Source organism: Apodemus sylvaticus, chromosome 1 (assembly GCF_947179515.1).
Source record: "Apodemus sylvaticus chromosome 1, mApoSyl1.1, whole genome shotgun sequence".
In the NCBI taxonomy this organism is placed as follows: domain Eukaryota; kingdom Metazoa; phylum Chordata; class Mammalia; order Rodentia; family Muridae; genus Apodemus; species Apodemus sylvaticus.
In genome coordinates this window covers 128,404,552-128,429,135 of record NC_067472.1, presented here as the reverse complement: position 1 = coordinate 128,429,135, position 24,584 = coordinate 128,404,552, and the positions used below count along the sequence as shown (strand labels likewise).

Sequence of the window (24,584 nt, the reverse complement as noted above, 5' to 3'; positions counted from 1 at the left end):
TGCCAGTAGAAGTTACCTTTTTGAAGCAGGGTATGGTAGTATACATTCGTAATCTCAGCACTTGGGAGGCTGAGGCAGGAGGATCACAAGTATGAGAATAGCCTGGATTATGAGAGTGTCAAAAAAAGAAAGAAAAAGAAAGAAAGAAAGAAAGAAAGAGAGAGAGAGAGAGAGAGAGAGAGAGAGAGAGAGAGAGAGAGAGGAAGGAAGGAAGGAAGGAAGGAAGGAAGGAAGGAAGGAAGGAAGGAAGGAAGGAAGGAAGGAAGGAAGGAAGGAAGGAAGGAAGAGCTGGGCAGTGGTAGCGTATGCCTGTGATCGCAGCACTCTGGGAGGCAGAGGCAGGCGGATTTCTGAGTTCGAGGCCAGCCTGGTCTACAGAGTGAGTAGATAGCCCAGGACAGCCAGGGCTACACAGAGAAACCCTGTCTTGAAAAAAAAACAAATCCAAAAAACCAAAAAGAAAGGAAGGCAGAAAGGAAGGGAGGAAGGGAGGGAAGGAGGGAGGAACGGAGGGAGGGAGGGAGGGAAGGAGGGAGGGAGAGACAGAGACAGAGACAGAGAGATGCAAGTTATGTGTTGGAGGTATCCATCCTCTGGACGTGACATAAGTGTCCCAGTCAGACAGAAATGTAGCAGTTAGTACCCAGCGCCGATAGATGAGACGGGAATATTATCTGGTGTATATTGAGAGAACCAACAGTGCTTAAGGATAATATTAGCTGGCCTTCAAAGCTTCTCTGGCCATACAAAAGTTGACCAGCAGCTCTGCTATACAGATGTGCAAGACAGGAAAAATAAGACTGAAAGGCATGGGAAATGCTGAATTACTTGAGAGTTCACACAGAGAATATATGCTCAGCACTCTTAAGGAAAGGAAGAGAACTGCCCACCTGCTGGGACCTCCCAGGAGGAAGAAAGCACTTCCCCAAATGAGAGCTAGGGTCTGTAATGATGCCAACTGTGAGATTTGCCAATTCCCACACCCTGCAGCCTTCAACTCGACTCATCTTTCATGGTGACCTTGCTAAACAGTTCTGTGAAAATCAAAAACATTCTTCCAGGTTTGGGGTTCTGACTACCTAGGACTGGGCCACCTAAGTCAAGGACGTTAGGACCTATGCTGGTGGGGTCAACATCTTCTAGGTGATCTGGCTGGTGTCTACTGAGACACCTAAGTTAGGGCGCTGTGGTGCTGTTCTCTGCAGGTCTCTTGTCTAATGGGATCGTTTGCAGCCGCTTGTTAAATCTCCTGTGGGTGCGCAGAGCAATGTGCTTACGAAGCATTAGCTCATGGCTGCTGTGGAATGAAGAGTCCAGTACCAGGCTGACGTGACACAGCTTGATGATCCGTCATGGCCTCCAAACTTGGCCCTCTGAAACTCCACGTCAGATAAGACAGATTAAAATTAGTCTGGTAGCTTCACACAAGATTGACAAGAGTACAACAGGAAGGACACAGATGCCACTTCAAAGTTTCAGAAACTGGGCTGTGGAATTTTTGAGGGTGGAGACAAGTCAGTTTCAATAGCCTTTCCCAAGGACACGGGGCGCAGACCTCCAAGGGTCCCTCCCATCCCAGGAACGAATCAAAGAACATTCGGCCTCTAACCTTGTCAGTCACTACCCCAGGGAGCCGACTGTCCTGTCCCGGAAAAGAAGGGTGTGGCAAAGCACTAAAGTCAGGCTTCTCCTCTAGTGGAGCGGTCTGCAAACCAGGGCTTGGCCATACTCCAGAGCTGGGGCAGTCAACCTCACACACCTCCCCAGTCAACACAGAAAAGTGAAGCCCGAGAGGGTAGCTTCAATCCCAAATGCTCCCCAAAGTGTGTGCTTCAGAACACCTCCAGCCCTGACCCCACAACACAGGGCAGCTCTCAGTGGGCTGGGCTGGCAGGACCCCATCCTGGAGGCTTTTGGGCAGGAAGGGTAGGTGACATCTCTTGGACACTATCAGCCCATTAGCCATACCTTAGCTTACCGACAGTGAGAGAAACCTCTAGTCTAGAGTAATTTCAATTCCTCACAGGGTAAAATCTTACAAGACAAAGGCACACACTCCTGCCTGGCCATTGACGAGAGAGAATCAATAAAATACTAACCAAATATAAAAGAGCACGGTCAGCCGGGCGGTAGTGGTACACGCCTGTAATCCCAGCACTTGGGAGGCAGAGGCAGGTGGATTTCTGAGTTCGAGGCCAGCCTGGTCTACAGAGTGAGTTCCAGGACAGCCAGGGCTATACAGAGAAACCCTGTCTCGAAAAAAAAACCAAATCCAAAAAAAAAAAAAAAAAAAAAAAAAGAGCACGGTCACTCTGCTTATGTTAGACAATCAGGGCACCAAGTTTACCACACTCATGATTTAACCGGGAATCCCTAGTCATCTACAAACCAAGCTTACAGTGTAACTATAGACAAAGCCAAGGATGGATATCATTTTTTTATTCCTCTCTTGGCTTAGGTTGCTTGAATAATTTCTGTGGAAAGTCTTCAGAGAGTAAGTAGGAAAGAGATTCCTGGGGGAGAGGGTAGGACATTTTTTTGTCTGCTAGATGGTATGTGCTCTGAGAGCACCAGAATGGACCCAGCACAGACTAGGGAAGAGAAATGACCTTGGCTTAGGGTCAGTTTCTAGTTCTCATATATTCCATATAAAAAAGAAACGGAGATCGCAAAGGCAGAACCATGCCCTAGAGACCCGGTGAGTGAGCCTTTTTCTCTCCTGACTGCTCTTACTCTGTAATCTAGCATTTTGCAGCATCTCAAGACATGCAGAGCACCGCTGTTCTCGGGCCTGTGAACTGCCTTAGGATTCTGTGCCAAATGTAAGTGTGATAATCAGATCTGAGCACTGTTGATGGCTTGTACCCTCCTGTGTCTCAATGGTGTGCTTTTAGTGGTAGTGACTGCTGGGGGTTAGAGGCAGAATGGTCTTTCACTTGATTGAGATTGAGCCAGGGCTGGTGGTCCTGGCACCCAGTGTCCTTGGGAAGGCCTTGTCTCCACCCTCAACATAGGGATTACTACAGTGCACAGCGTGGAGGGCATACGAAGGCATACATAGTTCCATCTATGAACTAGGGAGATAAAGCAATGCAGGAAAGAGGTGATTCTTAAATCACCATCATGTTATTTTTTTAAAAAGATTTATTTATTTATTATATGTTAGAACACTGTAGCTGTTTTCAGTCACTCCAGAAGAAGACATCAGATCTCATTACAGATGGTTGTGAGCCGCCATATGGTTGCTGGGATTTGAACTCAGGACCTTCGGAAGAGCAGTCAGTGCTCTTAACCGCTGAGCCATCTCTCCAGCCCACCATCATGTTATTTTAATGGAAACTTTCTGAAAGTGTATTAATGTACTCCCAGGATTCTGAAATTGCGTATTTTGTTTAGCACCCTCACCCTATCCCTGTCAAGTCAATTAAGGAGGCGCACTGTAACTGAGATGCCTTTAGAAGCTCAGATAGACAGCTGGTTGGTCCTAATACCCAGACCTACCACCCAGAGGTAACGTGTTATGTTCAAAACATCCACTCAGCTTCACTATCTGTTCCAATAAGTTTAACATCACATCATGTTAAGTGCTGGGAGGAAGAGCGATGATAAGATGTGGACCATGTCCTCAAGCACTTTGAATCAAGAAAGATAAACTGTACAGAATTAACTATAATAAAAGAAGATTGCGATGAGTACCATGACCTGTACAGAATGCTATGTCAGCTCAGGGAGGGGGGCCTGAGACTAAGTGTCCGAGCTGGGGGGGAGGGCGGGGCACACCTCACCTAGCAACTGGATTTTTTTCTCGTTCTAGAAATTCCAGAGTGAAGGATCACCTCTCTCTCCCTAGCGTTGTGGTTTATGCTCTCTCAGGACTTACACTTGACTTAGCCATCTGTGCTCACTACTCCTTATTTCTAACTTTTAAAAAGAAACCAATTCCCATTACGAGTTAGGGGCCTCTAAAAGTTTTGTTTTGGTTTTTAGTTCAGTGGATCAGAGGAAGGGCCTTGTGCATGAGAACAAATGTTCTAGCTCTGAGCTACATCCCTAATTTATCTCTCTAAAAATGCTCTGTGGGGCTGGGGAAATGGCTTTGTAGTTAAGAGTGCTTACTGGAGTTTGGATTCCTATACTGATATGACAACCAAGGCACACATCACACACACACACACACACACACACACACACACACACACACTCACTCACTCTCTCTCTCTCTCTCTCTCTCTCTCTCTCAATGTATACACTTATGTGGACACATACACAAATAAACAATCTTTTTTTTATTTTTCAATGTTCTAAACTGAAGCTGGAACTCAGGCAGAGTGCTCCCCTAGCACAAGTGAGCTCTCCAACTGAATCCCGAGGACAGTAAGAAACCGGAAGTGAGCTAGGAAGGGGAGGGAAGGAAGAAGAGACTGAGTCTGCATGCTGAACTCAGGTACAGGGTGCACAACTCTCATCCCAGTTCTGGGAGGTTGAAAGAAAAGGCCTGATGCAAGTTCGAGGCCAGCCTGGAAAAAAGTAAAACCCAGCCTCTCACTCACTTCCCCTCATCCACCTGCTTACACTACTGGTCTCAGACCCACATGGGACTGAGCACAGAGGACAATCCGGACCTTGTCTTCTTCAATTTCGTCCTTGCCCTTGATAACTGTGGACCAAGGGAACATGACTGCAGTCCATCGGTTCCCATGTTCAGGATGCTAAAGCAGGAGAGAACACTGCAGGTGGAGTGACATGGTGTAGAAGTGCAGGCCCAGACACACATGCTGGGCCAATTCCGACCCTACTGTTTATCACTGTGTAGCTAGGGAGAGGCTGGTCCATTTCTTTACCTGCAAATGGGAAGACCCAGAATCTTAGCTTCCTAGTCTAAGGATAAAAACGATGATGTGGGACAGAGACTATCACACGACACATCAGGCATACCTGGTCATTCTGGCTGACAAAGCAAATACCAGATGGGAGCTGGTTACTCAGCGGCTGTTCTCAAAGCCACCTCATCATCTCGTTTAACTCTTCCCCCACACCAGAATTCAGTTTTCATCTTTTTTAGCTTAGAGAAAAGAGGTACTCAGTACTGTCCCCAGAGGTAATTATCAGGAACTAACGATAATAAAAGAACTGGAACCCTCAAAAGCTCAACTGCATTAGCTACACTATGCAACAGACCATTCCCATTCCCTGGTGGAGCTGAGTCATTGAGAGCAATGACATGAGAGCCCTGTCCTCTACCTGGATTCTAACACCCTGCCGAATCAGAACAATCACAGCACAGTCAGCTAAATGATGGTCATCTGACCATCAGTAGTAATCCCAAATGCTGGACCAAAAACCTGTCTTTAGGGTGCGACCTCTGAGCTCACAGTTCCTGTTCCTTCTGAACCACTGTCACAAAAACGCTCAGGGTCTCATTCTACGGTAACCCTTTTCCATGCTGGGACAAAGACATACAAAGCAACAATATCCCAGAAGACAAGCTATCTAGGCAGTTCAGTGTCACTGGGCACAAGGCTGATAGCAGGAGGTGAGACTAGAAAGGCAGGGAGAGATTGCGGCAGTCATTGTGTGTGATATCAGGGGCCCTGAATTCACCATTTAGGTAGTAGTCCCAAGTATTTTCTCCACTCAGGCAAACTCACTTGCTTAACCAGTCAGGGTCATTTAACATTGTTAAAGGTTTTCAGGAAGGTGGAAGGAAGGGAGAAGAAAGAATGTAGTATGCTTGTCTTCTTCCAAAGGTCTCAGTCACTTAGCTAGGGGCAGACAGTTAATATGTCTTAGGAAAAAGACTATAATCAGAGTTAACAGTTGTGGAAGCAGAGCACTCACGGAAAGAAATTAAAAACAAATGCAAACTTGGCATTGAGCTAAATAATTATTAACTCCAATCCCAAAAAAGCAAAGGTATGGGTTCTATATTTACCAGATGCACAACATCACTGGTTTTATGTGGCTACAAGGGAAAATGTTACAAATTAAACTATAACATGCTGGTGATCTGAGATGGTAAATCATAACTATTCCCCAAAGAAGTGAAGTGAGGACTGATGAGGCCTGTCACAGCACTTGTCTAGCCCATGAAGGGTGTAATTCAGGTTCATGTATCCCGAAAAATCAGAAGGGACACAGTTACGGAATAACTTGCAAGATCCATGAACCGTGTCACTCTGGGCTCTGAGGAGTCTTCTTGTAGTTAAGTTCTTTCAATAGTTAAGCCCCGGAAGCACACTCTGGTATGTCTGTTAGTGCTGGCTGATATCAGGAGAAGGTTCGAGAACTTACTCTCTGACAAGTCAGAGGCAGCTGAGGTCACAAGAGCTGATGCGGGGGCAAATGTAAACATGCTGTGAGGCTTCCTGCTGGCACCCAGCTAGGCTTAGGCTCGACAAGTGCCCTAAGGGGTATGCTGAGCCAGTCCCTTCACAGGGCACATGCCCTGGGGGGGTGCGCTGGGCCAGTCCCTTCACAGGGCACATGCCCTGGGGGGGGGGGGTGCGCTGAGCCAGTCCCTTCACAGGGCACACACTCTCTTGGCTCCCAGAGGCTGTGAAGTTAATAACAGTTTCTGGGCAAGGGAAAGGATAATCTGCAGACAATTTATCATTTTACCTGACCTCAAACTCAGACTTTGCTTTATGGCAATATAGTGTGATTTAACTGTTTATTGTGGTAGACAATAAAGGAGAGGGAGAAGAGAAAAGAGAAAAGAAGAGGGGGGGATGGAAAGAGGAACACACAGAGACACAAACACAGACATACACATACACAAATACAGACACAAACACAGATACACGCAAACACACACTGACACATATATACACACACAAACACAGACACACACACTGACACACAGAGACATACACAGAGACACACATACACACATAGACATATACACAGACATGCACGCGCACCAGGCACTATGTGCACATGGTACCTCCTCTCTGCACAAGTGTCTTCTGTGACTGTGGCTTGCAGTGATCTCCCCACCCCCTTCCAACACCTCCCACTCCTCGTCTCTTACTCCTTCCTACCTTCCAACTGTGGTCCAGCCATGAAACTGTTTTCAGGCACCAAGGTCTTTTTACTGCTGCTCCAGGAGCCTGGAATGCTCTGCTCCAGAGTCACATCTCTCTCTTCTCTTCTTTCTGCTCAATGCTGTCTTATCAGACCTTCTTACCCTACATAACCATCAGGCCATGCCCACCGAAGCCTCGCGGTCCTTTAGTGTGCCCTCTCTACAGTCATCACTAGTAACCACATTTTATTTTCCCCTACATTATGGACAGCAATGCTTTCTCCAGCCCTAAAACAGAGGATAAATGAATTCACAGTAATTGCATAATCAACTGGAAATATTTGAACAAAACAGTCGGACCACACTTTCACAATACTACACAATGCTTAGTAGGGAAGACAATCTGAGTAAGCAGCTCCTATGCTCTAAGCACTTTCTCTGTGTGAGTCTCCCGGTCACTGCCAAGGACTATGAGCTAGGATTCAAGTCCAGCCATCCAGGCTTGAGTCCCTGCTCCTAACCACACCATAAGCAGAGGCTTCCTGTGACAGCTGCAGCTACAAAAGCAGTCAAGGATGCTGGGGACACACTATGTAGCCTGCTTCAGTCTGCAAGTGGGACACGGGCCACAGGACGTTGTGAAGCCTGGCTTGCTTGGGAAGGGTCACAGCGGTCAGTGTGGAGCTGCACGGAGCTGAGGCTGTCTTGGACACACTGCGTATGCAGTGCAATGAGCTTGAGTAGCCTATGTATAGACCTAATCTCAGAAACAAGTTACAGCAAGAGAGGCAAAAAGCCCAGAGGCTAAAGAAAATGGCCAGAATGGGAAAAACCTCCAGGTCAGTATGTTATGGAAGCTAAGAACAAAGAATGCCTTAAGGTGATTGGACAAGGTTTCACACTGTCACCCGTCCACCACTCCAAATCCTCCAACCAGCCCTGCCCACACCCTGCATCCTATCCAGCTTCCCTACTCTCCTACCCAGTACTCCTGCCTCCAGGCCCACCAGAGGGCCTTTGGACAGTGGCCCAGGGCACCACTGACAGCAACAGCAGTTGGTCAAGGATACCAAGACCAGCGTTTAACACATTCAGTCTCAAATGTCTACAGATCTATACCTGGTTCAGCTGGAGTTTATGCAAGTACCCCATCTCCTGCCCACCCCTTCCCAATGTGTATGATCTCCCCAGTGCCATCAGAGCCTTTGTGTAGCCTACGTTGGTCTCAACTTGCAATCCTCCTGTCCGTCTCTTGAATACTGGAATCAAGGGAAGGCACCACCACTATCAGCTTGTTTGTACTCTTTTGCTTTCTAGTTTTGAAAAAAAAACTGAGAGAAATACACAGTTTTCAATATAATAATCATACTTTAAAGTTCTCCAATTCTGTGTAGAAAGGACTTGGGTTTAAATTCCAGGTACTTTTAATCTGAGCCCAGCTTTATGATCTGTTACTGGAAGACATCACCACACTTACAAAAGATAACGATGAAAAAAGTCCATAGCATAACTCCTGGCACCGGGCTCTGCCCACACCGATTCCCTTCCCCGACCCTCCTCTCTCATGAGTTCTCCGCTGGGAGCTCACACAGCCTCACTGTTCTCACTGATGCTGATCTTCCACCTCACACTGTGGGGAGTTTCTCACCAGCCTCGTGACTCAGGACAAGCCACTCCCAATGCAGGGGCAGCATCAAAGCCACTCCACTCAGGCAGCAGCAGGTGCCTGCCATGCTGTAGGTCATCTGTCATCTATTCTGCCCACCAACAGCTCAGAGTCTAGCCTCCGAAACAGGCACATCCTCAAAGTCTCATTCTTTTCTCTGCTTCTGATAAATATTGCTAACTAAGCCTTACAACTAGGTACTGCATTACTCTACACGAAGCACGTGCATGCCTTCTGGCTGGGTGAAATCCAGTTTGATCAAAGTGGTGCTTAGTTACAAAAGCCGTGCACAGTGGAGGCTCCCAAATCAACAGCACCAAGCCAGCTCAGGGCCACATGTAGTTTCTAGTACTTTCCAAGGAGGGACTATTCCAAGACCAAACAGTGGCTTTGGGTAACCCATCCTGTCTGCTGGGCTACAGGCTTCTTGGAGGCAGAGAATTAGTGTAAAAGACAAATTTGTCTTTAGTTGAAACTATATTTAGCAATATAGTTCTTGTAAATACTTAATAAACACTTTTTGTCTGATAATCAGAAGAAAAAAGACAAAAACAACAAACAAACAAACAACAAACAGTGAAAAACAAAACCCCACAGAAGCATCAGGACTTCCCCAAGGTCAGAAGTACCAGAAATACAAGTCATTTGCACAAAGCCCTCCTACAGCAGGAGGTACCTCTTCTCAGACTCTGTTCTTGAATTTTAATTTAAATTCAGGTTGGAAGCACATAAGATATAGATCTCAAATATACTCTCAGCACTTCAGGAAAGATATTGTAGGAGATACCTCTTCCTAAGCGTTAGCTATATTTTCTTCTTACAAAAACATTTCTCAGGTGAACAATGGTGGTACACACCATTAATCCCAGAACTTGAAAGGCAGAGGCAGGTGGATCTCTGTGAGTTTGAGGCCAGCCTGGTCTACAGAGCAAGTTCCAGGACAGTCAGAGCTATACAGAGAAACCCTGTCTCAAAAATAATTTTTTCTCTAGTTTTGTAATATGCACTATAAAGTGTTAATGAACTAAATATAAGCTTTACCCCTAAAGGAACAAATGAGAAGCCAGTGGTAGCCTGCTGGGCACGATGGCACACACCTGCAATCCTAACACTCATGAGTACAGAGAAGCAGGAGGACCTGGAGTTCACAGTCATCCCAGCCCACATGAAGAGCTAGAGGCCAGCCTGGGACAGATGAGACCTTGTTTTAAAACAAACAAACTAACTCATTAATAGTCACTGCTGTATTTATAAATGCAGGCTCTTCTCCCTTCTGGTACGAGGGAGGACTGTGTTTGCCTAGTCGCTTGAACATGGCATGTAATATTATGTTGACCAGTGAAATGACTAGTGGTAGGAAGAGCCAACACACAAGCACTCAGTTGGACTTCCAACAGCCACGACCTCCAAATGACAACAGTGTACAGTAACGATGCCACAGTGACCACACAATTCTTGAGAAATAAACTAAACCTATTATAAGCTATGGAGATTTTTAGGGATGATGATTACCAAGCCTCTGAGGATTCACATGAACAGCTAGTGTAACAAAGTGTTCTTAGCTAAGAAAAGTCCTGCTTAGCCGGGCGGTGGTGGTGCATGGCTTTAATCCCAGCACCTGGGAAGCAGAGGCAGGCCAATATGTGAGTTTGAAGTCATCCTGGTCTGAAGGATAAGTTCTTGGATGGCCAGGGCCATACAGAGAAGTTCTGTCACAAATAAATAAGGGGAGGGGGGGAGGGAGAGGAAGAAGAAGAGGAGGAGGGGGAGGGGGAAGAAGGAAAGAAGGGAGAGGGGAGAGGGAGGAAGAGAGAGAGAGAGAGAGAAGAGAAAGAAAGGGGAGGAAGGGAGGGGGAGGGGAAAGAAGTCCTGCTTGTTTCGTAGGTGTTTAGCCTCTGTTATAACACAGAAAGGCACCTCCATTCTAGACTTTAAGGGCACAACAGATCAGCAACCACCACTATGCCCGTAATGTATGGTTTATTTCATCTGCGACTTATGTAAGGGACAGCACTGGCAATTAACTTTGCTCTTGGTTATAGTTTGTTTTTAGGAAAGGGCTGACATCTTTATAGGTCAGGCTGGCTTTGAACTCATGATGAGCTCCTGTCTTAGCTACCCAAGTGCTGGGGTTTCAGGGTGTCACAACGCTTGGCTCCCTTCACACATCTTATAAACACTGAATTTTCTTGAAAAGGTTAGATTCCAAATGTATTGCTCTAAAAGGTCAAATGTTGCTGTTCTGTGTAGAGGGTTAACTTCTAATAAGAAATAACCAAATAAACCAAAGAGGTTGTGTGTGATTTCAACAGCTGGCAGCCAATGAGACTGGGCTCTCAGGAGTGAAATGTTTACTGAAAGAGAAACCTACACTGTGAGGATAGACATCAGGTGTAGTTTGGAGAGATCATGGCTCCCCACCCTCATCCCTACTTCTTCTTTTTAAATATACTCTACGGACTTTCTACAGAAGCTAAAAGATCCTTTTCACAAATCTGTCCACTGTTCTGAGGGAATGAGACACTTCTCTAAAGCAGAGAAGCCAACACTGAGAAATGGAGACAAAGATGGACAGAAGGCATGCTTGCACAATCAAACTGCTGTTTGACTGATCCGTAGCCCTGGCCTACATAACTACATCCTGCATGCACGCACTCATTATTTAAGCAAAGCTCCTACTCTCAACACAAGGGCTAGGGGCGCAACAAGTCACCAGATTGGACCGGCTTCCCACTCTTGGGCACATCCAGAAGAGAAAAGATGGCCAGAGACAGTCAAATGTGCCAGCTAGCTCCTACTGCGAGAACTTAAGCCCAAACAGTCTATCTAATACCTCGTCTTCAGTACATTCACACAAAGACAGGTATTCCTCATTCTTCTGTTTCTAGAGACCAAGCAAGCAAGGCAGGGTACCTGCTTCAGAGATGCCACTAAGACTTTGTAAAAGGTGCTGTCAAGCCCTGCAGTTGCTGATCTGTTCTCGGAAGGGCCATGTGACAAACAGGACCCAATATCACTGTTTATGAGCCTGTCACCTTATACTTGAGAAGGTCAACTGCAAACACTCAGCATTTTCAGCTATCGACTTGGCAGCTTTCCTGTGCTCAGCCCCACCCAGCAGCACATGGGCCAACCCTAGTGAGAGCCCATCGAAGACTAAAGCAGCCATCTCACCCTGTGGTCCTCAACCTGTGGGTCACCATCCTGTTGGGGTCAAACAACCCTTTCACAGGGTCACAGTTATGAAGTTGCAACAAAAATATTAGGGGTCACTACAACATGAGGAACTGTATTAAAGGGTTGCAGCATTAGGGTGGCTGAGAACCGATGCTCTAGCCCCTTGATAAAGCCAGTGAATTGTGATTGAGTCCGGTAACAATCTGGAAGACCCGCTGGAGTCCAATACCCTATTTGCTGTTGAGAGGATACAGATGCTGCGCTCAGCCATCCACTCAGCTTTGACAAAGGAAACTCAGTTACCACAATGCCAATACTTAGGATGCTGAGCTGTGTTTAGGGACTGCTGGGAGCCTCTGCAAAGGTTTGTTCCAGATGTGTCTAGAGAGTAAATAGCTACCTCTCAGAGCTGGACCCTATTCAGTTACATAGGAAATTTGAGACCAGTTTCACTACATGAATCATGTCACAAACAGGACATCAAAACTAGATCAATTTGAGAATTTCCTTCAAGATTGGTAGTTTCCCAGAGTGGTAGCACTTGGCTGTTCCAGGCCAGCCAAGGCTATATAGTGACACCCTGATTCCAAAACAGAAGGCAGAAAAGGAACAGGAGAAGGAGGAAAGGGAGAAGGAGGAAGAGGAAGAGGAAGAGGATGGTAGTTTAAGTATATAAAATAAGGACAAGATATAGCCGAATCTATCAGAAAGGGGAGAGAACAATCGAGAACTTGGGAAGATTCTGAGGTAACAACAGAAGATGAGAGCTGTCCCACTAGGAAGATCACAGCACTAGGTACTACAGAGATATTTAAAAAGGTGATGGTCAGAGCTGGTGAGATGGCTTAGCAGCTAAGAGCACTAGCTGCTCTTCTAGAGGACCCAGGTTCAATTTCCAGCACCCACGTGGCAGCTAACAACTGTCTGTAACACCAGTTCAAGGAGATTTGACAAAAACAGTTTAGAAGTCTGGAAAGGAAACCTCAAGATTAAAGAAGGGTGTGATGGCATGTGCCTATAAGTATAACACTTGGAGTGGGGAGGGAAGAGGACCTGTCAGTTTAGCCTCCGCTACATAGTAAGCTCAAGGCTAGCCTAGGCTACATGAGACCTTTGCTCAAAGTAAGCAAAAGAAACACCAAGATTGGAAAATTTTTGCAAGTATTAGAAATTAAGTCAAATGTGGTCTAGCAGGCCTGCTGCTCTAAGGCCCGATGAGCAGAGCAGCGGCCAGGACCAGCAGATGAAGTCTACCTCGGAGCTGCGAGCCGCTAGGGGAAGATTCTTCCGTTAAAAAGCATGGAATTCAGTGATAAGCTTGCAGTTTTCAGATAGGTCTTTTGTTTACATAAGTTAAACAAAATAGCTGACTACCAAGACACACCTGAGATGACAAATGCTTTGTGAGGGGGCAAACGGCCAGCCTGACGTTCAAGGAAAGTGAAGTCACTCGCTGGGAAACACGGTAAGGCAGTCTAAGGGTGACTAAGACAGGATTCTGACTCCTTCTACCATCGATTTCAACAACAAGTAGATATGAGCAGTCATTTCCCAGTGCCAACCCACAGCTAAAAATAAACAGCTGTATGAACAGTAACAGAACTCTGCTGCTGCAGCAAGATGCTTTATGGGACTGACAGGAAGATAAGACAGCCTAGAAAGGGCGGTGATTTTATGACCACTTACTTCCTTCTAAAAGCCGTGCCCAATAAAACAGAGCTGGAATCACATTACAGGCTGAGCAGACATCCTCACAGATGTTTAAAATGGCATTAGAAAGATGAAGCAAAAAGGCACCCAGGAGACAGAGGAAGGGCTTCTGACAAATCCTGACATCCTTTCATGACCATAAACCCCTAGCCATTAGGAAGAGCAAGGAAGAAACCTTCACCTGATAAAGCATGTTTACAAAGGACCCACAGCCACAGCCTGAGGTGCTCTGGAAACCAGCAGCCCAGACCTGACGCCACTGACCCCATTTCTAGCTGCACGACACTAGGCAACAGACTGCGGGTAGAAAAAACATAAAAAGTAAAAACACTGGAAAGAAATTAACAAAATATCTACATATAAAAGAATTCCTAAGAGTTTAATATAACTACTGGTCTTAGTGTAAACATATAAAAATAAAGTGAATTTTTGATAGCAAACATACATTTAAAATAAATATTCCAAATACTATATATATAAAAGTAGATATCTAAGATAAAAATTTAACAAAATGTAAAACCTCTATAGAAAAAACCATAAATGCTAAATGACAGATCTAAAGAGACTTTCAAGGCTGAAGCAGGAGGATTACTATGGATTTAAAGCCATTTACATAACAGGCTATATAGGAAGCTCTAGGACAGCCTGTCTTGGATACTTTGTGAAGATACACTATGGATGTAGTGTAGTTATGTTATATTATAAAAATTTAAATTACCTTCGAATATGTAATGAACTTGATGCAATTCAAGTTAAAAATCTTGTTTTTTTTTTTTTTTTAATTTATGCAAACCATACTTAAGGGCAGGTCTCAGACCCAGGAGGAGATGGCCAACAGAAAATAAACTCAATGGTATTTTTGGAACTTTTTTTGTCTTTTGCTTTTGTTGTTGTTGTTGTTTTTCAAGACAGGGTTTCTCTGTGTAGTCCTGGCTATCCTGGAACTCACTCTATACACCAGGCTGGCCTTGAACTCAGAAATCCACCTGCCTCTGCTTCCCAAGTGCTGGGATTAAAGGCCTGTGCACCACCACTGCCCTGCCGTGGTTTTTTGTGTTTTTTGTTTTTATGTTATGATTTTTGACTTTGTGTTTTTATGGATTTTAAGTATATGGCTTGGGTTTGCCTATTTGTTGTCTAAAGAGAGAAAAGAGTAGAGTTGAAAGGGCGGGAGGAGTGGGGGTGATCTTGTGTGTAGAGCCAGGCACACTGGTGCTACTTACAGAAAAACAGAAAATTCTTACAACCAAACAAAGACAGTGAGACATGAACAGCACACTGTGATTCGGAAAGCTGCCTTAGAAGCACAGTCTACACTGCTGGCATGAAGCAGCTTGAAGCAGAGACCCCGCCTTCCCAGGCTCTACCTTTCACAAGCCAACTGGCTCTTCTAGGCACTCCATCCCAAATTTCCAAGGGATCAAGCCCTAAGCCAGCAGTCTTCACAGAGAAAGTCTGACCATCCAGCACTCAGACAGACTGCTGCCTAGTGCCTTCTCTGGGTTGCTCAACACTGACACTGCCGTGCTTACGAGCTCCTGATGGAAAGAGAGCTCTTAGGCTAGAGAGGAGGCTCAGAGGTTAGGGGAACCGGCTGCTTTTCCAGAGAACACAGGTTCAACTCCCAGTACCCACATGTCAGCTCACAACTGTCTGTAAGTCCAGCTCCAGTGAATCTGACACCCTCACATAAACATATAGGCAGGCAAACCACCAAGGCACATAAAATAAAAAGAAATCAATCATTTTTAAAAAGAGAGCTCACTGTGAGAGAAGTGAGAATGGTCTCTTCAGCAGACTGCCCCTAATACAACAGGGACCACAAAGGATGAGAGAGCTGTGCCTTCTTTTCTGTCCATTAAGAAATTCCTTTCTCCAGAAAGACCAATCTTTCCATCTCTGCTGAGACATTGAAATGCCATGCCCGTATTCGCAAACAAACAGCTAGCACCTGCCAAGGAACCCACTCTGTCTATCACATAGTAACCCCAATAGAACCTAGCTTTTTACAATTTAAAAAAAATGAGCGAGGTGTCAAGATAACTCAGTAGGTAGAGGCACTTGCTGCCAAGCCTAATGACCAAGGCCCCTATAGTAAAGAGAAACTGACTGTTTTCCATTAATTTTATCCTCTGACTTCTACATATATGCTGGGACAAAACCCCATCCCTTTTAAAGTAACAATAGTTAGGCTTATAAAGACAACTCAATTTCATATTTTCAATGTCTCCCCAGATAGTATGTAGGGGAAGTATTCTCCTTGGTATAAATCACAAGACAGCAAAATCCTTAACAACAAAACTGGTGAACAATAACCACTGGTGCATGCAAAGATGTCTCAAGTTTAAAGATCTTTAAAGGTGACAGGGGAGGCTGACACCACAAAAGTACCACTGAGTCCTGAGCCTTGTGACATTGTCAGTCTCAAGTCCTCTGAAAGGAAGAAATAGGTTTCCCGATCTCCTGCACCAGGCTGTGACAGTCAGAGACAGACCAAGGAAAACAGCACTCCTGCCTGACATCCAAATGAGAACGCATCTTGGGGCCATCTCATAGGAACCAGATGGCTCCTCTAAAGTATTTAGTACTTCTTTGGACCACAGAACCATAACAGGGACAAGAGCAACCAGGCCAGACCTTGACTAGGACTGCTTAATTGTGTCTACCTCTTGCCTCTCATGCAATTCTGTTTAAACCCTGGTACAAACAGAGAAGAAAGAGAAGACAAGCCAATAGAAAACAGCCAAAACCAGCTTAGCATGGTAATGCTAGCAACAATGAGTGCAAAAACTCTTGCTGTCATAATAAACTAATAAAAATCATGCCACAACAATGGGCAGTTTGGGTGCTGAAGAGATAGCTCAGTAGTTAAGAGCACTGGCTGCCCTTCTCAGGATCCAGGCTTGATTCCCAGAGCCCACATGCTGGACTACAACCATCCTGTAACTCCAGTTCCAAGAGATCCCAAACCCCTTTCTGACCTCTATGGGCACTACACACACATAGCTTACAAACAAACATACAGGCAAAATACCCATATGCATAAATTAAATAATAAATGAATGAATATTGAAAACAACAAGCACACAGCCCCTTCCAAAAGCCATGGGTCACTGGAAGGTAACTGGCTGATTTACCAGAGAATAGCACTGAGGATCACATGTGCCAGCTGGACAAAATAACGTGCCTATCCCCTGTGGGTTGTCTCCTGTTTAAATTGGCACAAGAAGACTCAGGCCTCATCATAGTTATGTTAACAAAACAAAACTGAGAACATTACTTGGGTCCATTTCAATTCTGAGTGTGCTTTCCTGAGAGCATTTTTTTTATTTATTTTATGTTTGAGTGCTCTGCTGCATATATATCCCCTATAGAGGGTTGTGAGCCTCCATGTGGTTGCTGGGAATTGAACTCAGGACCTCTGGAAGAGCAGCCAGTGCTCCTAACCACTGAGCCGTCTTGCCAGCCCTCCTGAGAGCATCTTGCATCTGATCTTGAATGGTGTTACAGTATTAGTCACTATATTGCTCCTCAGCAGAAATACAGATTTTATTTTGTTTTTTAAGATTTATTTTTATTTTATGTGCATGAGGTTTTTTTGTCTGTCTGTCTGTATACTACATACTTGCCTGGTATCTGCAGAGGCCAGGAAAGGACATCAGCTCTCCTACTTGGAGTTAAAGACAACTGGTTATGAGCTACCATATAGGTACTGGGAACCAAGCCTGGATCTTCTATAAAAGTAGCATGCACTCACTCTTTTTTTTTTTTTTTTTTTGAGACAGGATTTTTTCATGTAACTGCCCTGGGTGTCCTGAAACTAAACTCTGTATACCTGGCTGGCCTCAAACTCGTGGAAATCCCTGCCTCTGCTTCTCAAATCCTGGGATTAAAGGCATGTACCACCATGCCCATCTGCAAGATGCACCAAGCCCTATGGTCCCCTAAGATACAAACTTTATTATGCCCAAGCTCCTGAGTTCACATCATTCCAAAGCCTCACTGTTAGCAGCCTAGGTTTAGGAAATTCAATCCATACCTAACATTTCAAGGTTAGAGATATAGCCACTTATTTTATGTCATAACTGCCATATACTAAGAAGTCTGCCTGGGAAAGAACCAGCGACTAGGAAGAACAGGCCCAGAGATAATCGCTGTGTGCTAAAACAACTAATAGATTTTAGCACAAAAAACAACAACAAAAAACAAAGTACACCAGTGCTGGAGAGATGGCTCAGCAGTTAAGAGTACTAGCTACTCTTTTAAAGAATCTGTGTTTAACTTCCAGCACCCACACAGTAGCTTACAATCTCTGTAACTCTAGTCCCAGAGGATCCAGTGAATTCTTGTCTCTGAGGATATCAGGTACATACTTGTTGCAAAAACACACATGCAGACAAAACACCCATACACAGGCTGGCGAGATGGCTCAGCAGTTAAGAACACTGACTGTTCTTCCAGAAGTCCTGAGTTCAATTCCCAGCAACTACATGGTGGCTCACAACCAGATATCTGTATTAGGATCTGATGACCTCTTCTGGTGTACATGAAGAGAGAGACCTCATATACACAAAATAAATAGATCTTAAAAAAAAAAAAGAAAAGGTCAGGCAGTGGTGGCACACGCCTGTAATCCCAGCATTCTGGGAGGCAGAGGCAGGCGGATTTCTGAGTTCGAGGCCAGCCTGGTCTACAGAGTGAGTTCCAGGACAGCCAGAGCTACACAGAAAAACCCTGTCTCAAAAAAAAAAAGAAAGAAAGAAAGAAAAAGAAAAAGAAAAAGAAAAAAAAGAAAAACCAACAACAAAAAACCAGAAACATTACATTTAAAAAAAACTCAAAATTTTTTAATATCTAACTTTTTAAAAACATGTCTATTAAAAGCCAGATGTGGTGGTAAACAACTTTAATCCAAGCAAAGGCAGGTGGTTCTCTGAGTTTGCAGAGTGCGTTCCAAGGGTACATAGAGAAACCCTGTCTCGAAAGCAAACAAAAACAAAAACAAACAACAAAATCAACCAACAAACAAAGAAGTAGATGGATAAAAACATGCTTGTTTAACCTGTCTGTTTTTTTCTGGGGTGGGGCGCACACACGCCACCACGGAGCACGTGTGGAGATGAGAGGACAATCTGCAGTAGTCGATTTTCTCCTTTTACCATGTGGATTCTTCAGCTCCAACTCAGGCCATCAAGCTTGGCAAGCAGCTACCCTTACCCCTGAGCTATCTCACCGGCCTCTCAGAGTTATCAAACTCACTAAATAAAACAGGTTCAGACTTTATGTGTGGATCAATGGTAGAGTAGCCAGTTAGCATGCGGGAGGCCCTGGACTCAAACCCCAGTACTGCAAAATTAATTGACTAATTAATTAAAACAGACTCTAGAACTAGGTCGGAAGAAAAGAGCAAGTGAAAGGACGGGATGGTGCTGGAGAAGTTCTAACTCGCAGTTCCAGGAGCCCTGCTCGGGGAGAGGACATACCTTATCCATATGGAAGATCAAGTCCAACTCACAGACATTTTCAAAACACTTATCCAGAGTCTCCACAAAAACCTAAAGAATTAGAAGAAAGAGATAAGAAGACCATCAGTCACTGGTGCACAGATTCCGCATATGGGTGTAAAGGAGCAAGCCTGGCACACCCAGCCCTCCGACGCGGAGGCTGATCTGATGGGCATCTGATAGCTGAGGCTCCCTCTGTCTGAGCCATTTATCCAACACTTTAACTTTTGAAAGTTCTACAGTCTTAAAAACTCAAACGCTTTAAAAGTTCAGTCTCTTTAAAACATTCAGTTTTCTTCAAAGTTTCTCTAAAATAACCAAAGCCTCTCTAAAATGCCAGTCTCTTAACTGGGCTCCTGTAAAATAAAAAAATAAGTTACATTCTTCTTATTTCAAAAAGGAAGTGCCAGGGCACAGTCACAATCAGACTAAAGCAAAACCAAAATTCGAGAGTGTACAAGTTTAGTGTCTGATGTCTGGAACTCGCCCACGATTCTCTGGGCTCCAACGGGCCTGAGCCACGTCTCCAGCTCTGCCGTCAGCAGCACACACAGCTTGTCTCCTAGGCTCAAGCTAGCTCCCCTCCACAGCTGTTGCTGTTCTTTGGTGGCCATCACATGGTGCTGGCATTTCAAAAATGCTAGAGGCTTTGCAAGTGGGTATACCTTCACCAATAACTTCTCGTGGGTTCTCTTCAGTAACTGTAACCCCACATGGTGCCAAGCCTTAGCTTCTCTCCATGACTCCTTCAGTTCTGGGACTTCGACTACACCCTCACCAATGGTCTCTTCTCTCCTGTCGTAGTGCCAAGCCTCAGATGGTCTCCATAACTCCTTCACACCTTCAGAGCCAGTACCTTAACCTAGATGACTCTTATTCATTACCAAGGCTCCTGAGACTGTCTCAGCCCTCCTTGGATCACGGTTTCTGTATGCTAACCCTGAAGAAACATGTCTCTAAAGATTTCACCTCAGTGACACTTGTCTCTTCTTAACTATTGCTAATGTTTTAGCTCCAGCTGACTACCGTCATTTGTCCTAGCAAAGCAAAGGTTCCACTTCAGTGGTGCTAGTTTCTTGTTAATAATGGCTGATTCTTCATCCCCAGCTGACCAGAAACCTATACTTAATTCAAAATAGCATATAAATGGCCCTAACAGTCTTTCCTTCCTCTGAAATTTCACAACTAGGCCTCTCAACATTCTTATCTTCCAAGCTCCCACAGAACAAGCCTGAGCTCTGAGCACTCGATGGCTTTTCCAGCTCAAATCTCACACGCCACCACAGTCTTCCAAAAGCACGGGGCTGGGCCTGCCACAGCAATACCCCACATCCTGGCACCAATTTCTGGCCTTCGTTAGTTAGCAAACTGTTATTCCATCCAGTGCTCAACTTGACATCAAGATGCAATGGGAAAAAGTGTCTGACATCCTGACCTGGGACTAATAACCTGTGCATGGTTTCTATTGGAAACCAAACACTGGAAAATGGCTGGCCATTAAGTATTAATACCCTAGGACCTAGCAACTGTCCTCCTCACGTGTATACCTTGCAGAAAGACATGCAGATGTAATACCAAAAACACAGACATTTCATAGTGGCACTATTTATAACTCTTTGTATTTTCAAGTAATACAGTTTTTTTGTTGTTGTTTTGTTTTGTTTAAGAATAGCAGTTAAAGTTGGGTGGTGGTGGCACATATCTTGAATCTTAGCACTTGGGAGGCACAGTCAGGCTGATCTGTAAGTTTGAGGCCAGCCTGATCTACAACACAAGTTCTAAGACAGCCAGGGCTATACAGAAAAAAAAAAAAAAAAAAAAAAAAAAAAACCTGTCTTAAAGAAACAAAAACAAACAGAATAGCAACCAAATATGAGATAGTTTTCAACCACCAATACTGCTTCATGGTAAATTCTTATGACCTGACAATTCAAGTCCATTAATACTGGGAAATTTTGCTAAATTGGAAATTTCTTCACTTATATATGCCAAATCATTTTTTTCTGGAAAATATTAAAGAACACTCTGGGAAAATGGCGATAACAAGGACTGGTTTTTCTTACTATGTATGGGAATTTGTCATAAAGCCTCGGGAATTCAAATACTATAATAGTGCAGAACAAAAGCACAGGGCCAGCAAGATGGCTGGAGTAAAGCCTGACAAAGCGAGCTTCCTCTCCAGATCACACAGTAGAGAGAACTGACTCCAACAAGGCATGTCTGACCTTGTGCTGGCTAGTTTTATGTCCTCTTGACACTAACGAGTCACCACACTGGCCTGTGGGCAAGCCTGTTGGGCATTTTCTTGACTGATGATTATGTAGGAAGGCCCACCTCCCTCACTGTGGGCGGTACCACTCCTGGGCTTGTGATCTTGAAGGACATAAAGAAGCAAGTCATAGAGAGCAAGGCAGTTCTCCACAGCCTCTGTGTCAGCCTCCAAGCTTCTGCCCAGCTTTAGTTTCCATACCGACTTCTCTCAGTAACGGACTGTGAGATAGAACTGTAACTTGGAATAAACCCTTCCCCCCCACAAGCTTTTTTTGGTCATGGTGTTTTATCACAGCCATAGAGATCCTAATAAGACAGACTTCTAAACCTACACTACAGCATTCACACTGTGATTAAATATAGACATTTATAATGAAATTATTTTAAAAATAAATGCAGTATTTCAGTTGGTGAGACTGAGCTGTTAGCTTTCCTCACTTACTGGCCTGTACTGTGCTCTCACACACCACACTCAGTACTTTACTGTCCCCGAGTTTCCCTTCCCAGGGCTCTTGAAGGCTCCCTGAAGGAACTGCACCTGCTTCCGAATCTAATCCATTGAGTCCATCTTTGAGGCTGCTGTTGTCCCTGCCTGACCTCCCAACAAGGCAAAGCTGCATTTATTCCAAATATTACTTTCTGGGTTTTGCAACATTTGTTTCTTGTTGTTACTGTGGTCTCGTGGACCCACACTGGTCTACTGGCTGGCCAGAACTCACTATGTAGACCAGGTGGGCCTAAGCCTGGCAATGTCCCTCCCCCCTCTGCTTCCCAGGGCGCTGGGATTACAGGCATGCACTACCACAGCTGGTCCAATTCTGTAATTTTATCGGACTCAATATCAGGTAATCCATAATAGGTGAATTTTCAAATACCATCCTTGGTCACCATCTAATACTTTCTTTAACTATGAAATTTCTAGCTGTTTTGTAGAAACAGGAAGCTCAATGCTTTCTTGACCTCAAACTCAAAAAGCATGACTTTGACATAGAGGTCAGAGGGTAACCTCAGGTGTTGGTCCTCACTATCTTGTTTGAGGTGGGGTCTCCAGATGTTCACCCCTTCTATCAGAAGGGCTGGTGCTTGATTTTCTGATATCTTCTCCATTTCCCCATCTGGTAGCTCCTGAGATTTCCAGCATGTCAGTCCTGTTGTCTCTTCTTTCAAATTACAGCAGACTTGTCCCATGCAGTTCTGTTCTTAGTCCGTTTAAAAACTCTTTCATCTTCAAGATCAAGAGCTCACAAAAGGCGCCCAGGCTGCCCCTGCCTTGGCCTCCTGACCTGGGACTGAGCCACCACTTGCTCACCTGTCATCTTCCATCTGTTTTGCACCTTTAGACTCCTCAAGAGGCCCCGGCTCCTGAAACTGATTATGAAAACTAGGGAAGGAGGCAGTAAGGGTGCTCTGGGCCCTGGCTTTAGGCCACCACTGCAAGTAAAACTAAAACGTATGACTACTTAGGAGGGAGACGGTTCAGTCTGTATGAACAGAAGGCCGTGAGCTTCATCTCCCAGAACCCACACAAAAAGCCCCAGCGGCCAAGCCTGGCTCTGGGGAAGGCCAGACTGCATGGTGCCGGGGTCTGCCAGCAAGTCTGCCTCAGCAGCACCAGTGACCCCAGGCCCAGGGAACGACACTTATCTCAATCATAAGGCTGAGGAATTGAGGAAGACACGAGTGTTAAGAGTGTTAACCACTGGCCTGCACAGTATCTTGCGTATGTGTTGCACACAGGAAATATAAATACTTAAATGTAATTTGGTTTCAGAGCTGAAAGAAAATTCAAACATTCATAACCAAGGGCAGTGTGAGGACTTGGGTAGAAACCACTGTTCAACAGCTAAGCCCTGGAAGGTAGCTCATGCCCTTCCCCACAGCACCACCTGCTGGACATTTGGAAACTGTTTTTTTTTTTAAGAAAATTTTTCAAAGGTTTATAATAATTATTATTATTGTTGTTGTTTTAAGATTTTTTTCAAAGATTTATTATTGTTGTTGTTGTTATTATTATTGAAACATTATTATTATCATCATCACCATCATCATCATCATCATCATCATTATCATCCTTATTATTATTACTAAAACATTATGCCTGCATGCATGCCTTCAGGCCAGAAAAGGCCTACAGATGGTTGTGAGCCACCATGTGGTTACTGCGAATTGAACTCAGATTCTCTGGAAGAGCAGCCAGTGCTCTAGACCGCTGAGCCCTCTCTCCAGCCCCTGGTAACTCTTACTGATGTCAATGAAACTGAAGGAAGGACCCAGAGGATGATTACTGAACACACACACAAACACACACACACACACTGCCCCCAGGCACACTCAGAAAGGTGCTGCCGTTACTCTGTGACGACACGTACCTGGATGAGGTCCAAGATGCCCAGCTCACTCTCTGACGAGTCCACACAGAACACAAAGTAGAGGGTCGCATAGTGCCGGTAAATGAGTTTGTAGTCAGAGCCGCCAATTAAGCTGTGGAAGAGGCAGTAGCACTTGAGAAGCCAAATCTAAAGTAAACGTATCAACGAAACCCTGCACCAAAGAACGGGGATGGGCTAAGGAAGAAGCGTGGGCGTTCCCACATGAATGGCAGCTGAGTGTGGGAAGGGAACGTGAGGCCCCTTGACTCCATCTTTACCTGTTCCTTGCCTATCCTGCCAGTGACCATACATGAGTGATGACCAGGGACTGCAGAGATGGCATGGTGGGAAAGAGCACTGGCTGCTCTTCCAGAGGATTCAGGTTCAATTCCCAGAACCCACATGGCAGCTCACAACTGTCTGTAACTCCAATTCCAGAGGATCTGACACCCTCACATAGACATACAAGCAGGCAAAACACCAATGCACATAAAATAAAAATAAATAAATTATATAAAGAGAAAGAAAAAGAACTCAATGATAGCTGAAGCTCAGTGTAAGCGTCTCCCAGAGATTCCGGGGTCTCCCAAGCAGCTTGTGCTAAGAACAGGTCAGTGGGTCTGGCCAGTGGTGCACACCTTCAATACTAGCACTAGGAAGCAAGCAGACTTCGGAGTTCAGGGCCAGCCTGGGCTATAGAGAGAAACCTAGTTGTGTCCGACCCCCACCCCCGCAATCCCCACCAAACAAACGAATAGGTTATGCTGCACCAGATAGCCAGTGACCCCTGTGTGTACTAGAAAAAATGACAGCGGGGAAGGCCACCCACAGTGGAGCTGGGGGAGTAGGGAGACAGCCACCTG

The 24,584-nt window shown here is 45.0% G+C and overlaps 1 protein-coding gene and 1 long non-coding RNA gene across 2 annotated transcripts in view; both read right to left on the bottom strand.

Moving 5' to 3' along the window:
• Window positions 1-24,584, bottom strand: part of LOC127667225 (uncharacterized) — a 400,922-nt gene that overhangs the window by 11,400 nt on the left and 364,938 nt on the right. The window lies entirely within an intron of this gene.
• Window positions 1-24,584, bottom strand: part of Ap3s2 (adaptor related protein complex 3 subunit sigma 2) — a 37,111-nt gene that overhangs the window by 9,881 nt on the left and 2,646 nt on the right. Inside the window, exons 3-4 of the mRNA XM_052160142.1 lie at window positions 23,722-23,833; window positions 19,061-19,132 (exon numbers count right to left, since the gene is read on the bottom strand). Of these exons, the coding sequence (XP_052016102.1) occupies window positions 19,061-19,132; window positions 23,722-23,833 (184 nt within the window). The remainder of the gene's footprint in view (window positions 1-19,060; window positions 19,133-23,721; window positions 23,834-24,584) is intronic.